General features: G+C 42.4%; 1 protein-coding gene across 2 annotated transcripts in view; it reads left to right on the top strand.

Annotated features, from left to right (window-relative positions):
• Positions 1–16,145, top strand: part of Ets1 (ETS proto-oncogene 1, transcription factor) — a 63,244-nt gene that overhangs the window by 28,234 nt on the left and 18,865 nt on the right. Inside the window, exons 2-6 of one of the 2 annotated variants that reach the window (XM_055601457.1) lie at positions 4,123–4,242; positions 5,730–5,930; positions 8,621–8,698; positions 9,686–9,934; positions 13,847–14,107. In XM_055601457.1, coding sequence (XP_055457432.1) covers positions 4,123–4,242; positions 5,730–5,930; positions 8,621–8,698; positions 9,686–9,934; positions 13,847–14,107 — 909 coding nt within the window. The remainder of the gene's footprint in view (positions 1–4,122; positions 4,243–5,729; positions 5,931–8,620; positions 8,699–9,685; positions 9,935–13,846; positions 14,108–16,145) is intronic. The other variant, XM_055601458.1, reaches the window with a different exon arrangement.

Here is a 16,145-nt window from a genome sequence, read left to right as displayed (position 1 = left end):
CCTGACAGGAAGTAGAAACCAGCATCGAAAAGTATCCGCTTATCACTGCTGGCCAGACACGAGCACCAGAGAGCTATAGTTAGAGGATGCAGCTTCAGAGATCCTTCTTTTCAGGCTCTCTGCTATTCTCTTTGCCCTTGGCTATCATCCCATGATGACATCACATTGTCTCAGCTTTCAGGTGTAAAAGATAAACTGAGGCTCCCCCCTGCCAATTTCATCTTAGGTTCAGTTTATAGTAGCCCACCAGACACCCCATTAGCCTTGGCCTACATTTTCCACATGTCACCCCAGGCAATCTCTCCTATCAGGAAAGTCCTCCTCCTGTAGTTTCTAATCTAATGGCGGGAACAGAGACACAAAGCAAAACCCACACAGTTCAAGTTCCTGAATTTACATTGGATGGAGTGAGGGGAACAAAGTTGATTCAGTTGAGAAATACTGAATCCACAAAATATTTGTTGATTGACTTGTATGTTTAGCTTTGTTGTAGCATCTGGAGATGTTGGAATTTTTCCTACTCCAAAGGCATACTCCCTGCTTAACTAAAGGGCCTCTTTCTCTGGGGTGAATTTGACTTGTTCTCTGAAGAAGAGACATTCTAGATCACTTAGCCATTCTTAGATTGGTGAAATAAAAGTGAATGAAGAGCATTGATGCATTTCTTAGTGACTCATTTGATGATGACTTTATTGTTTCAAGGGTTGGATGTTTTGTAATCAACAACTATCCCCTTCCCTGAGTTTTTTTTTTTTTTTACAAAATCTGGGATTTTCCATCATTTGGTCAACCATCGTTGAGACATGCTGATCTTTTTCCATTAGAATATTTTGGGAGTGTCACTGGAACTTGAAATTCCTTGTCACTGGCAGGGCCTGAGAGAGCTACAGTGAACTGTGTTCTTCAGAGGGCCCATACCCTGGGCTGTTCTCTGGAAGCATGGTTGGAAGCTGTTCTCACTCATGCAGTGTTGCTTCTCTTCATTTTGACGTTTAGAGGCAAATAAATATACTGGCTTCTTTTCTTGGAGGCCGCTAATTTTCATCATTTCTCTCATCTATGTTCAGGGATTTCCCTCCCTCCCTCCCTCCGTCCCTCCCTCCGTCCCTCCCTCCCTCCCTCCTTCCCTCCCTCCCTCCCTCCCTTCCTTCTCTCCAACTAGCTGAGGCTTGGAACAAGATAGCTGAGGAACTTACGTAGTGTCCTCTTCTGGAACTCAGTCATCTTACACTAGTTTCTATATGTGATATATTGACAGTTCAGGCTTCTAAAACTCATGGTACTTCAAAAAGTCATTTAAAAAAGCTAGGTCGGATTAGCTTTGGGTAGAAATTGATCCAGGATGAGTTTAGAAGATGCTTGAGGTTGGCCTTGTGTATGTACCCATATTGGGAACATACAAGTGTGGGAGGGTAAGACTGTGTGGCGTCTGGCAAATGATGATACTGGCAGGTCTTTGGGATTTGATACCTCATTGTCCTTTCCCATCCACACAAATCATAAATTGGGACTTCCTGTGCATACTTCAGGCTTGCCTGCTTATCTTACCAACATTGCTACTTTCTTGGTCAAAGCCACAGTCATCTCTTAGCAGAACAAACACTACCACTTTTTTTTTTTTCACAAGTGCCCCACAGCTACTTATATTCACCTAAACCCCTCTTTATAAACTAGCCAGGTAGTCTCCTGAAGAACAATGCAGCCATTTCTCTGGTTAAACGTCAGCAGCTTTACATGTTCCTTTGGTTAAAGTGACCTATTCTTAAATGTCACTACTTACCTCCTAATTTCATGTCAAACAGCTGCCCTCCTGATCAAGCTGATCCTTTTTCTCTCATTTTTCTTTTCTTTTACATGGTACAAGGTTTTATTTCTCCCATTTTCTGTAATTTTAAAATTAAGTTTATTCATTGAAAAATTTCATGTGTGTGTGTGTGTGTGTATTCTTATTATTCCTCCTCTTATCTCCTTACTGATCCTGTCAGTTCTCCCCTCAGTCTTTTTCCTAAACACGACTTTTGCTTTTGATTTGTGACTCAGTTAGTTTAATCAGGGCCATCTGTATGACCTTTGGTTTGGAACCATGCAGTGGAGCCTGGTGGGGTCACCACTGAGTATACAACTAAAACAGCGGCACCACATCTCCCTGAATCTTTCAGTTAGCAAATAGTTCACAGTGAAGGGTAGGGCTCCCTAAGCCTCTCTCTCATCCATGCTGGGCTGTTGAGGAGCTTATTCTTGTGAAGATCCTGTGTGGGCATCCACAGATGCTGTGTGTTTGAGATTGCAATGGTTGCGCCTTCTTCAGCAGATATTTTGTAACACTTCTCCATGCATTCTATTCTAGCTCTTAAATTATTTCTACTTCCTCTCCTACTTTGTTCCTTGCACCTTGGAGGGGATGGTAGAAATGTCTTGTTTGGGGCTGAGCACCCATCTGCCACTTATTTTCAGCACCTTGCATGGCTATGACTTTCATCATTTACTACCTTAACTGCAAAAGAAGCTTTTCTGGTTAGGGATGGGAGTAGGATTTGTTGATGAGTATAAACATAAATATTTACAAGACAGTTTGATGCTATGCCAACTTGACTAAACAGTATTCAGTTACCGCCTACAGACTATAATTGCCCCTTCTCATCATCCATGAGTTTTTGATAGGGCTTAATGTACCAGTCATGGATTCTGACCTGTGGAGCAAGTCTCAAAACCAGAGAACAGTTGGTTACCCCATAACAACTGTGCCACTGTTGCACAAGTAAACAAATCTTTTCTGCTGGTTGAACTCTTGCAATTTGTAGTGTTCACAGCTGTGTAAGACCATTTCTGCTTTTTCTCCAGCAGTCTGCATAGAGTGTTTTAGGACCATGAAGACTGGCATGCAGGGGAGAAAGTTTCTAGTTCAGTTTCAGCTTGAACTGTCCCGTCTCTACTGCTATTAGTATAGTATAGTGCTCAAAGTCTTATTAGAACATAAAAAAATAAAATAAAATAAAATAAAATAAAATAAAATAAAATAAAAGGGATACAAATAGGAAAAGAAGTCAAAGTATCCCTGTTTATAGGTGATTTAACACTGTACATTAACAGAAAGTTCCTAACCAGTTAACTTTCAGCAAAGTGGCAGGATACAAAATTAACTTCCAAAAAAGCCAATGACAAATGCACCGAGGAGGAAATCAGGTAAACAATTCCATTCACAATAGCCTAAAAAAATACCTTGGTGTAAACCTAATCAGGGAGGTGAAGAACCCCTGCATTCACCGTTTTGATACATTATATCTCATGACCTTCATTTATGCTATGCCAAAGACTGTGCTGCTTACGTTTAGTACTCACCACTGCATTCTGTGTTGAAAAGGAGACACTTAGGTTCTTATCCAATAGGCCTTCAGTGAAATTGAAAATTTGTATCTACTCATTTCAGTTGAGGCTGATATGTCTGCTTGGGGCACCTTACTCTGAAATCAGCTAGGCTGGAGTACACTTTCCTTCCTTAATTTCTGAGTGCCCATCAGATGTCGTATTAACTATCTTGCCTGAGGCAAGCCCTTCCTGTCCTCTGGAGTTGCAGCAGTTCCTGCCCTAGGCTAGCATGCATCTTCCCCTTTGAAGCCCGTATTGACATCGTATTTGAACACTTGTACCTGTAGATTTTTAAATAACTGCAAGATTCACACTCTGCTGTCTTGGTCGGTGCTATTAATGTGTTTCCTGGTCTTTTTTGTTCTTTGCTATTCCTATCCCTTGCATATTACAAACACTAAGTAATTCTTGGTTTCATGAATAATATTGTTCTTTCATTTTATAGGTAACTGAAAATTTGTAGTAGCACAAATGGTTTCAGTGAACAAGGTGGATAAATGAGGGGGGGGGAGCATGTAGCGATCAGAAGAAAGAATAAGCTTTTTTGTTGTTGTTCAGCAGGATACAGAGTGTTGTAAGCAAGACACTAGCATATTGTGGAAAACCCCTTCAATTTTACCTGCTGTGATGAGGACATTAACACAGTTCTTCCTCAGCTTGCATTCTCTGGTTCATTCACACCCTCTCATTCTCTGTGAGTGGTTAATTACCTATGTGGTTTTGTTTTTTCATATGCTGTTTTGTTTTTCCTTACAGATATGGAATGTGCGGATGTCCCACTGTTAACTCCAAGCAGCAAAGAAATGATGTCCCAAGCATTGAAAGCTACTTTCAGTGGTTTTACAAAAGAACAGCAGCGACTGGGAATTCCAAAAGGTATACTTTTTACAGTAGGAACAAAAAGGTCACTAAAGCTAGATCCTTGGGGAAGGCTCATTTGCTCTCCTGTAGCTAACTTGTAGTGATGGGCTGTTGCAGACATCCATGAAACACAGGGACTGAAGAACCACCCTGTCCCAACTTATCATTGCCATCTTGGTCTTAGGACAGTGTTTCCCCACCTTTCTGTACATCAGCATCTCTGGATGTTCGAGAACTTCTTGGGTAGGCCCCAGACTAGACCAGTTCAATCTGAACAGCTGCTGGCATCTTCATTTTGTAAACTCCTCAAACAATTCCAGCTTACAGATAAGTTTGGAAGTCTTTATTTTAAGGTCAACGTGGGCTACCCTGGATAAAGCCAGGGAGCTGTGTTGCTTTATATTTATACTCTGTTCTCTTTCATGAAATTTGGCAAAGTATGCTTGTGCTTTGGGTGTTCCTATCTAAAAGGGTTTACTGGGAATGGAAAGGGTCTGCAGTTGTCATAAAGAAGTGAGCTGTGACTTGTCGGCTCCACCTAGGACCATTTCCTGGACAGTCAAGAACAGGAAAGCTGTGTGTGTTTTGTTTTTGTTGTTCTTGTTAAGAAAGTTCAAGGAAGGCTGTCTATAAATCACACCACTTCTACTGTGAATAAAAGACGTCCAGCCTAGCCAGACCGAAGTGTTGGTTAGATTCTCTGAGTATATCTGTACAGTTTTAAAAATTCTGTTTACAACTTTACTGCAGACCTGGGTGGAGAACAGTCCCAAACATCTTTAGGGGACCAGAAGGCAGAACAAATTGACTCCTGGGCCCTGGGTGTTCTGGCACCTCATGAAGTTACTTTTGGGTTCAAACATCAGTTATGTGGGCACTGCAGCCTGCTGCCACCTGAGCCCATTTGGTGTTGTTTGCAGGTACAGCTCTGTTAAACCTCAGGTCATGTGTGAAAATTATATGTCATCAGTGCTTCAAAGAAGGTCCTGTGACACATGCAGACCTTGCAGGGCATCTTGGTTGCATAATGATACTTGGTTGACGTAGCAGCACTAATTGCTGTGATTACTGCAAAACCAAAGAGGCCAAGATAAAAATCATTGAGTGTAAAAACTTCAAGTGTGTCGGAGAGTTGAGAGCAGACAGAGGCAAGTGCAATTTGTGGAAAACACTTTACATTGTTATTATTGCCATTAAAGAAGTCATATTCCCTTATCTAGGGCTTTTAAAATTTTTAATGGAAGTAAGGGTGAGAGAGTAAGCTCAATGGAAATCTTGGCCCTAATAAAAGCAGGGAATTATTGTTGGCTGGCCACCGCACCTCCTGTCTAATAGAATAGAGAAGGTGGAATGCTGAATGTAGGGAGAAGAATATGAGAGGTGCTGGACCAGATGCTGCTTTCTAAGTCTGAGGGTGACTAGCGTTCTCAGCCTTGTTCCATCCCTTCACTGTCTCCTCCCCAGCCTGACCTACTACATCCTCATTTGCTCTCTCTTCTCAGACCCGCGGCAGTGGACAGAAACCCATGTTCGGGATTGGGTGATGTGGGCTGTAAATGAGTTCAGCCTGAAAGGTGTGGACTTCCAGAAGTTCTGTATGAATGGAGCGGCACTGTGTGCCCTGGGTAAAGAATGCTTCCTCGAGCTGGCTCCAGACTTTGTTGGGGACATCCTGTGGGAGCATCTAGAGATTTTGCAGAAAGGTAAATGTGTGAAATCAGGGAGGAGGGATTTGTGTGAGTTTCTCTAAGAGTAGGAGAAAAGCTGGTCCAGTGGTGGGCTACTCGTGCTATGGTCTGTGGGGATGTGTTTGGTACAGGGCCTGGCACAAAGCAAGAGCTCAATACATGCTGGCTTACTTTCTTCTATGCTTTAGGAGTTCACATTTTCATTTTTAGCAAAATTGTATTTCTCTAGCATCTTGTATTCAAAAATATGATCCACATTATTTTCTTAGACCCATACATTGTTTGAACGAACAGTGTCTGGATTTAAATAAATGTGGATTTAAAAAAGAGTTGTTTCCCCCACCCCATAAATTTTAGTATACACTCCCTTGATCTGTGGTGTAACCTTTCTGGGAACAGGAGAGTACAACTTCTCCAAGCTTCTTAGTAAGACAAGTTTCTCTGCCACTCACTGGCTTGGGATTTTGGTAGTGTAGAATACCTTTTCCATTTAGAGTCAAAGTTAGGGTCATATCAGGACGTGGTGTTGCAACCTTGCAATGACACAGCCTCCTCTACTGGCCTCTTCTAACCTTTTTGGACCAAGTGACTCATGTTCCATAGCTCCGGCTGAGTATAGAAACAGCAGCAGGCGGCAAACTTGGGTGTTTCTGCACTTATTTTTTCTGAATTTCTTCTTAAAATAAATTGTAGTTACCAGCAGTCAGCCGTGCCCTAGAGCTGACTGTAAGCCTAGAAGCTGGCTGCCCTCTGTAACCAGGCCCACCCTTTCCCTGTGGTCACCAGCCCCAAGCTCTAGGCACAGCCACTGGGAGCAGGGTACACAGCTCATTCCATATAGTACTTCCCTTTGTCTGAAAGTATGCCTTGCTTTTTAGGCTGGGGAGAGACCCAGTCCTGTTCCTCTGGGCACAGAAGTATCATGTGTGCTCCTTCTCCTCAGCTTCTTACTGAAAATGATCAATGGATGAACACAGTCAAGGACTTGGTGGTTCTTCTGGTGGCCCCTGCTACTGAGGAATAGACAACAGCCCTAGTAACTGCACTGGTGCTGACCCCTAGGCACTGACATGCATGACCTGTTCATAAGAGGAAAAGAAAGATGTGGTAGGATCCTCACAGAGCTGGTTTAACTGCTGGCTTCTGAAGGCAGCAGCAGGTTTCACCAGACCATGAAACCAAACATAGTCTGTTAGTACAATGCTTCTCTGAATGAAATTCCCACAGTGGATGTACCAGGAGCTCGGGGTCATCTTAGTCTGCCACTAGTCAGGGTCCATTCATATCCTTGATCCCAAAGTGCTGCAAGATATATTTTCTCTTGGAATTACTCTCAATCAGTGATCAACACTTTAAACTTTACTTACTTCTAAGTCCGTTTTAATTTCACTCCCCATCCTGTGTTCCTGCTGTGAGACTGTGGGCTGGGAGAAACTGCTGCCTCCAAGGCAGGATTAGGCTGTAGCCTATGTTTATGCAGTGGAGTACTGTCAGGGAATTGAAGGGAGGTAGGGTATAATTGAGTACAGGTGAGAAGGCAAGCGCTGTCATCCCAGTCGGTGTCCCATTGATCGAGGCAGTGAAAATGCCTTTCTGTTGATTCACGTTTCTGAAGCGATGATCAGAACGTTTGTACTCAGGACAGCGTCGCTTCTGTGATCAAACCTGAGCGGCATGGCAGCCAGAGAGCAGAGCTGCTTGGGGTGGAGCTGGAGGCCAAAGGTGCAGGGGATGTTTCCATCTGATAAGCCTTTCAAGCAGAGTTTAATCATTTTATCTCAATGTGCAACTTTTTTTTTTCTTTTTGAATGCAGGCATAAACTTGTTTTCCCATCAGCCTTAGCTCTCAGCAGGCTAGCAGATACCTGAGGAAAAACCTGTATCAGCAGTCTCCCTTTGCAGTTGATTTTCACAGAGAAATATAGTCAGGCTCTATAAAGTGTCAACAACTAGTACATATGATTCTAGAGTGGCCAGAGGACCCCGAGCCGACCGTGACAGTTCTGCTCCTTGCTATATTTTTCTCTTTATTCTTTTCTGGTGCCCAAGGAAGTTGGCATCTAGGCAATTTGGATACGTTGCTTCTCTTACTTTACATAAGTCCTCATGGTTCACTGAGTGGAGTCACCTTACCAGTGTCTTGTTTCTTGTCTGGGCCTGAACTTGACTTGAATTCTGAGAACAATGAAAAAAACAGAATTAAAAAAAAATAAACAACCCAGACATCTGGAAAAAAAAAAAAAAGAGGATATAAAATCACACTTGCCTAAAGACTGGAATGTGTTTCTGAATTTTTTTTTAAATTGATCAGTTTGAGTGTTAGGCACTGATCAAAGTCCTTGAGACATCCCCAGACTCAAGCCTAAAGATTCAGGTCTCTGAAGGGGAACACCAAGACATCACAAATGAGGGCTGGGCATGTCCTCAACCTTCAGTGATTACCCGCTGGCTCTCCTTCCGAGATAAATGGGTAAATCTCATTTCACAGCTCCTGAAGTGATAAACTCAGACATACTTTTGTGATCTCATCCTGAAATAAGGCTCCATTCAGGCAACTCAGACACCACCTGGAATGTGCTTGTAGATTTCTCAGGAAAAAAAAAAAAAGGTTGAGAGCCTTAGGGTCCTTGTGTGTTCAAGATCCTTGTAGGCCAAGTGTCACTTGCATGTTAACTTTCTTTCATTCCCTGACATGTTTCTTACAGAAGATGTGAAGCCATATCCGGTTAATGGAGTCAACCCTGCCTATCCCGAGTCCCGTTATACCTCGGATTACTTCATTAGTAAGTGCTGTCTTTCACTCTCCTTCTGTCTCTTTGTGGTCAGGAACTTGGAAAAAGCTCCCTGGCCTAGTTGATCTCAGATACTTTAATAATAATTCTATAGAAAGCAATATTTTTCTCAATTATATTCTGCTTTTTATTATTTGTTTTATTTTATAACTTCACAAAGTACAAGCATTAACTTTGTATGTGTGCTTACCAGTCTACAAAGTTCCTGGAACTGGGAAGAAACGCACCCTGGCCAGATTTTGATCTTGTTTAATCCTGTGTGTGAGAGTGAGCGGGAGAGGATTGGGTTAGGGATTTGATTTTGGTCCACATGCTTTCGTTGTCTTTTAATATAGATGACAGGTTTTACGATGGGATTCTTCTAGATTCCATGAGTGGCCCATGCTGCATCATAATCTGTAATAGAAAGTAAAACTTTCTCTTTTTTTTAGTGTAAGATTCCTTAGCACACTATAGAGGTGGCTAGAGAAGAGATATCATTGGGATTCTCTGATGGCCCTTCCTTTAAAGGTAGTGTTAAATAGGTGTAATATATGTATCTACATATATTTACATATCTACATATATTTAACTTTTTGCCTATTACAGTTTTTATACCAATGACAAGTTAAATTCACTAGATATCAAGAGCTTATTGTGAATGCCAGAAATGTAGACATTGTGCAAATACTGTCTTATTTACTGTTCTTCACAGTGCTCTGAGGAAGACTTAACTAGCCTTATTTTATAGATCAGTAAATTAAGACCAAACAGGAAGGTATCTTATCAAGGGCTGCAGATAGCAAGTTGTGTATCAAGGTTGAACCCAAGTCCTCTGACTTACTGGTTTTTTGTTTTGTTTTGTTTTCTTTTCTTTTTAAAAGCAGTCAGCTCACATCATGTGGTGGGGCCTTTACTCCTTGACTGGTGGTGGTAAGGATTGCGGATTGCTTCTTTCTAGTACCAGGGTCTCCAGTCGTAAACATTTTCCTTTTCTAGGCTATGGTATCGAGCATGCGCAGTGTGTTCCTCCCTCCGAGTTCTCAGAGCCCAGCTTCATCACAGAGTCCTATCAGACACTGCATCCCATCAGCTCAGAGGAACTCCTGTCCCTCAAGTACGAGAATGACTACCCTTCTGTCATTCTCCGGGACCCTCTCCAGACAGACACCTTGCAGACAGACTACTTTGCCATCAAGCAAGAAGTGTTAACTCCGGACAACATGTGCATGGGGAGGGCGAGTCGTGGTAGGTCAATTTTACCTTCACATTCCTTGGGTGTACAAAAATCTCCACAATGCATGAGTTGTTCAGGTCCCGTTTTGCTCAGGGATCAATCTTCTAGTCATCAGTCTTAGCTTTGCCATTTTTGAGTGTATAGACAATAAGACCTTTCTACTGTGGGATTTTAGCTTTATCTGACACGGTACCAAAGATCATAGGGGTCACGGTGGAACTAATCATGGCAGAATAATAAGCAAATGTTGTTATCAGGGTGAAATGGTTTGCCTACATAATACTTCTAGTTGGAATTGAAAGGTAGGCTGTGGTTTCTTTAAGATGGTTTTGCTTGAGATCATAATTCTCTTGAAATTTGGCACGTGCTTTGGTGTTCCTCTCAGGATACACCTGGTTCACACTGTAGAACCTGGCTTGGTACCTGGGATGACCCTTGCTGCTCATCCTGGGAAATTAGCCACTTTTGACTTCTTTGGTTTGGGCAGATACAAGATGGTTAACCAATTGCTTATTTGGAACTGGTGGTCAACAGTGTGGTATAAGTGTGTGTTTAGTTAGGGGACCAGGGAAAGAAGGTCAGAAGCTTCCAAAAGAAGGTACTCTTGTTGACAAGGCTATTATAATAATTATAAAACATTCACTGGCAGCAAAGTGTTTCAAAATAGGTCTGGCTGACCTGTTGCCCCAAAGGTAAAATGTACCCGATGTTTAAGATGAGGCCATGAACATTCCACTACCAGGATCAGCGTGTTCAGATTGTCTTGTTGCTGAGAAAAGTGCAGTCTCTTAGAAAGAGAGCCTTCTTCACCCAGGAAGAGTCAGCTAGTTTCTGAAAAGCTAAAACATGACTTTCCTGGTGGGTAAATGGGAAAGTATTATGAACAGGAAGAGGAGGGTAGTGACTCCTGCTTGCTAAATGACTCCCTGTTTTACCTGTTCAGAGGTCTTCAAAAAGAAGAGAGCCAAAGGTACAGTTACCCTGTGGCCATAGTAAACCATACCTGCTGTCATCCTCTTGAAGTGTTCAGGCTCACACTTCCTCCCAGCAAGCCTGGGATAGCTCTCTGGCCTGGAATAGGAAAAGTCTCTGCAAAATCAGAACCTGAATCGTCCTTCTAAAGCTCCTAGGTTGTTTGTGTTTCAAACCAAAGGGAATGGGTGGGACTAGGTCTGCCTTCCACTTTCTGCCTGTCTTTATTTTTGGGTATGTGTCTATTTAAATACATACTCAAAACCGTGTGCATCTTTTCGAGCAGTTTGAAGCCTTAGAACCATTTTCTTCCTTGTGGGGCTGTCTCTGTATATTTAAGGAGGCTGAGTTGTGGATTTGGGGTTCAGCTATGTTGTAAATCTGGGTAGATCTATAATCACATTGTTTTACAATTGTGGCTGGGTTTGGATTGGTGTAAACGGTTCTCTCTCCCTTTCCTTTTTCATGGTTCTTGGGTCCTCACTACCCCTGGAGACCCTAACTAATGATTACAAACCTAGATTGATACTCACTATAGGACATCAGTTGTTTCTTTGTCATTCATCTCCAAACTCAGGCCACAGACTTTCACAGACCAGCTTGTGCAAGCATGCTTGCTGCATGGTAGACATGCTGTAACACGGCTGGCCCAAGGGCCATTGATTCTGAGTGTTGTGATTGGTCTAGACTAAAGACATTACTGTTAACTTTCTATTAATAATCGTAGTATTCAGATTCCGTGTTACAGTGTACAAAGTAGTCCTCTGTCCCGCTTGTTTGAGCTCTAAGGCCTGTCTTTGTATGAGTCTTTTCTGTGGGTGGCTGTGGGGCTATGCGTCTACTGTTGAGAGTGCTGTTTGGGGGACTCAATTAGCTTTGGAAGGACCTTGCAGAGGCATTTCTCAGAAAAGATGGTCAGTGCTTGTCTCGGGGATGCCTGCCTCCCTGGTTGAACAGGGAAGCAGAACCAAGTGTCTAATCCTTTTGGATCCAAGACAGTGTTTTGGAGAAAATACCCGTTAATGAAGGCTTCCAGCACTAAGGTTGTGAAATAGAGCTAAAATGAAAGCTGCGCTCAGCTCTAAACCACAGTCTGAACTGAGTGGCATAAGGCTGTGAGAGAGTAGTGCACCAACTTTAGCACTTTTGCTAAATGAAGCTCTTTCGGCTCTTGGCCCTCCAAATACCAAAATGGCCGATGAGATAAGAGACTCAGGCATAGCCAAATACCTACTTATGGATGACTCAGTGGGCAGGGTATCCTTTATGGAAATATAGGTTTCTTTCTTAGGCTTTAGGTGTGTTTATGTCACAGAGGAATCAAATGGCAGCATCCATAGCTAGTATGAGAAAGCACCTTCTGTGAGATACTGGAGGCTGCTAAAATGGTTGTGGCATTCTGTATATGGACTGCTTTCCTGAGACATGTAATGTGACTCAATAGTCATGGAAAAGGACTGATGTGGTATGGAAAAGGCAGGCTGGGCCTTTCACTCCTCAGGCTCTCATTTGCTTTCTGGATGTTGCCTTTCTTTGAACAAATGAGCAGAGGGTAGAGTGAGATATGACCTTCCTGTCTTGAGCAGAATGGGTAGAAGGGTAGACTGTCAGTAGCAGTGCATTGTATCAGAATTACTGCTTATCTAGGCTTTTAAATTTTTTCTTTTTTTAAAAAAAAATTTGAGAACAGTATCCCATGTGTTTAACTTTGATTTGGGCAGCTGCTCATGTTTGAATTTTATTTTCTTAATCAGTCCTCACTATCATGAAGGAGCAGCTATGTGGTTGGATAAGGCACATTTATTTCAGGGTTTAGCTAGCCTTGCACAATTGAGAATGGATTTAGGGGTTATTACTACAGATGTGTTTGTCACATCTGCCCATCTTTTGGCTTGTGCTAGATACAAGTGGCCGTCCTGTCTCCTGAGATCTGCCTCCAGGTGCTTGAACAGTAGCTGAACATGAAACATAAAAATAAAATATTCCTGGGAGCCTTTTTAGGTCTTCGATGCATTTATTTTCATGTTAATTGTTTTTATATTAGCCCCTGTTTTAATGGCATTTTTGCCGATGGAAATTTTCTCCAGGAATGATTGCACAACCATAGCAGCTGTTTATAACCTGGTTTGGGAAATGAATGAACTTGCATGATCTTGTGGTCAGTTCAGAATGCCTTAAGTAACACACAGAGCTAAGGGTTTCTGACCCTGCCCTGGGCCTCCGCTTCTCGGTCATCTCTTCTGACCGTGGAGTATGAACTTCAAGTATTAAACTGTACTGGAAAGGGAATCTAATAAGGTTTTCTGCCTAGAATAATGACAGTGAGTGTTGGTGGGCTTTGTTTGACTCTCCTTGAAGGCATGGCATAACTTCTTCCTCTATTTCAGAGGGCATAAAGGAATTGCTTAGTATTTGGGAAAAGATACTTAGAAAGTTAATACTTTAGTTCCAAGAGCAAGGGGGAGCAATCTGCTCTTAGCCTATTGGAATCTTTCTTCTTTATGATCAAAATATTTTGCCACATTGGTCCTTTTGAAATAATTTCATTGGCTGGAATTAAAAAAAAAAGATTCAGTTTAAGTCTAATATATTAACTGGGACTCTCATGGCAGGTACCACTCCAAGATTCTACATTTCTGGGTTTAGAATTCTTGAGGTCCTAATCCTGTGTGTCCATACAACAGGTCAGAGGAGTAGAACCTGACTTCTAGTCTCTATCCTAGGAACTATAAGCCAGGCAATGACACTGTCTCTGATGTTGTGACTAGGCCAACCTCCTTCCCACTAGTATAGATTCCATGACTTCTGGGACTTCTGTATCCCTGGGCCCTCTCTCCCTTAATCCCTCTCCAGATCAGATTAGCAATCTGTCCTCCATAAGAGGGTTTTTACAGTTGTTTTTTCCCAACCCTTCCTCCCTGCCCTCTTCCTACCTCCTCCTTTACCTCCAGGTAAACTCGGGGGCCAGGACTCTTTTGAGAGTATAGAGAGCTACGATAGTTGTGACCGCCTCACCCAATCCTGGAGCAGCCAGTCGTCTTTCAACAGCCTGCAGCGTGTCCCCTCCTATGACAGCTTCGACTCCGAGGATTACCCTGCTGCCCTGCCCAACCACAAGCCCAAGGGCACCTTCAAGGACTATGTGCGTGACCGTGCTGACCTCAACAAGGACAAGCCTGTCATTCCTGCTGCTGCCCTGGCTGGCTACACAGGTAGGCACCAGCCCCGTCTATGTGGCTATTTGCATGTTTCTGTGGGCCAGGTCAAGTACAGAGACCCAAGAGCATCCCTTTTTCTTTTTTGTGAAGAGTAGATGTCTTTGGAGGGTCTTCAGTCTCAAGCCAATCTGCCTGTGGTAAAGCCACTGATTTGGGGAAGCAACAGTATCATTCTCTCTCAAGGGTTCATATTGAAGAGTGGTAGAAATTTTAATTTTGGAACTTCTTTCGTATCTGGGGAAGGGGCTGTGATGACCGGGAGTCTTTGGATACTGCCTCCTGGATAGTAGAGGGGATTTTGCTGATCTGCTCTGGGGAGACCTTTCCAAATACAAAACCAGAAGCTAGCTTTCTCAAGGACAGAGGTCAATGGCATGCATGCTGGAGAGTTTCACAGTATGGTTATCATAGCAGCTTGCTGTTTTGAATTTCAGAACAGTGTTGCAAACCCTGTACAGACCAGTTCTGGCCTTCCATAGTAAAACACTTAAAAACAACAACAACTACTACTATTACTATTATTACTCCTTAGCTTTGGGATTGGGTTGTTTGCAGGTGTGAAAGCTATCATTGGAGTAGTAGTGATTTCAGAAAGAACCCAGAGCATGGATGACATTCACCAAGCTTGGGCTTTGACAGAGATTGTGATGGCAGAGCAAGCCAGTTCACTGTTCCCATGAGCAGTAGCACGTACGCTACTTAACCTAGGAGCCTTGGAATAGTTTGTTCAAGAAAAGGTCCAGGAGAATGGAATAATAAATGTGCTAACTATCAGATTCTTTCTACACCATTGCAGTGTTTTCAAGGCTCACAAAGTGCGTTGTTAGCCAGATTGGTCTACATGCTGTCCTTTTAAAATGTCCTTCAACTGGACAAATGAGGGCTCTGTGTGACTAAAGACAAACAGCAGACATGGTCTTTCTGTTGACATACCTGTCTGATATTAAAAGTGTTTTAGGGTAGTTTTGGGATTTTTCTGAAAATCAACTGATCTTTAAGAACAAAATTCATATTCTTTGAAAAATTACTCCTCCTTCAAATATCAAGAATATATTCTCTATATTGCATTCCACAATGATCCTAGGGCATTCACTGCATTAGCAGTACCCAGAAAATGCCTTTATGTTTGGGAGTGACAGCAAGGACCATAAGTAGAATCATGACCCACAGACAAAACTAAAGATCGGCATTCTTTTTCAAATACCTTCATGTCTATTTTTGAAGATATTAGTAGGTGGGACTAGCTACATTTCAAGAGAATCTTTTTTTCTACTTCTGGAGAGCAGATTATTGCGAAACGTACTCATTTTCATTGAATATATCTGAGATGAGAAAAGTCCAGGGACTTTTCAAGGTGTAGAAGAATGGCAGACTTTGGAATTGGGACTAGATTCTCTCTGGCTGGATGCAGTGATAGAATGGGGGAGGGGGGAGGGGCGGCTTAGAAGAGAAGGAAAAGGCAAGTCCAGGGTAGTGCTCAAATGATGGAAAGTATTCGTGTTTGCGTGTTGTTTAATAGGCTCTTTTCCTCCCTCTGTTCTTCTTTCTCTCCTTCCCTCTCTGCATGGGATAAGGGATTAAAACAGTCAATGAGTAGAGGAGGTGGAAAAGCGATTATCACTTAACTTTCTAGAAGACTGAGCTATTTGAACTGAAAAAAATAAAAGTTAAAGCATCTCTACATTTAGTTTCTGTTTCTTTACAATTTTGGATTTAGCTTTTTCAGACTCAAATAGTGGTGAGAACAGAAGCCCAGAAAACAGAAGTCCTCTGTGCTCCCTCCCAGCTCTAACACACTGTGTGATTTTAGGCAAATTTACCTTGTACCTTTTTCTACTTTTAGTGAAGTAGAACTGCTCACCCTTATCTTGACAATAGGAGATGTGAGGAAATGCAGTTGAACCACGTCAATTAATTAAATAAGTGCTAGACATTCTGCTAGACCAGGTGAGAAGAAACCCCTACTTGTAATAAATTTATTATTTCAGCAAATGGGCACCAACTAGGTGTAAGTAAGACTAACCCCTCCCCC

Source organism: Psammomys obesus, unplaced genomic scaffold (assembly GCF_907164565.1).
Source record: "Psammomys obesus unplaced genomic scaffold, mPsaObe1.curated_primary_1811, whole genome shotgun sequence".
Lineage (NCBI taxonomy): Eukaryota > Metazoa > Chordata > Mammalia > Rodentia > Muridae > Psammomys > Psammomys obesus.
This window is presented reverse-complemented; position numbering and strand designations above follow the sequence as displayed.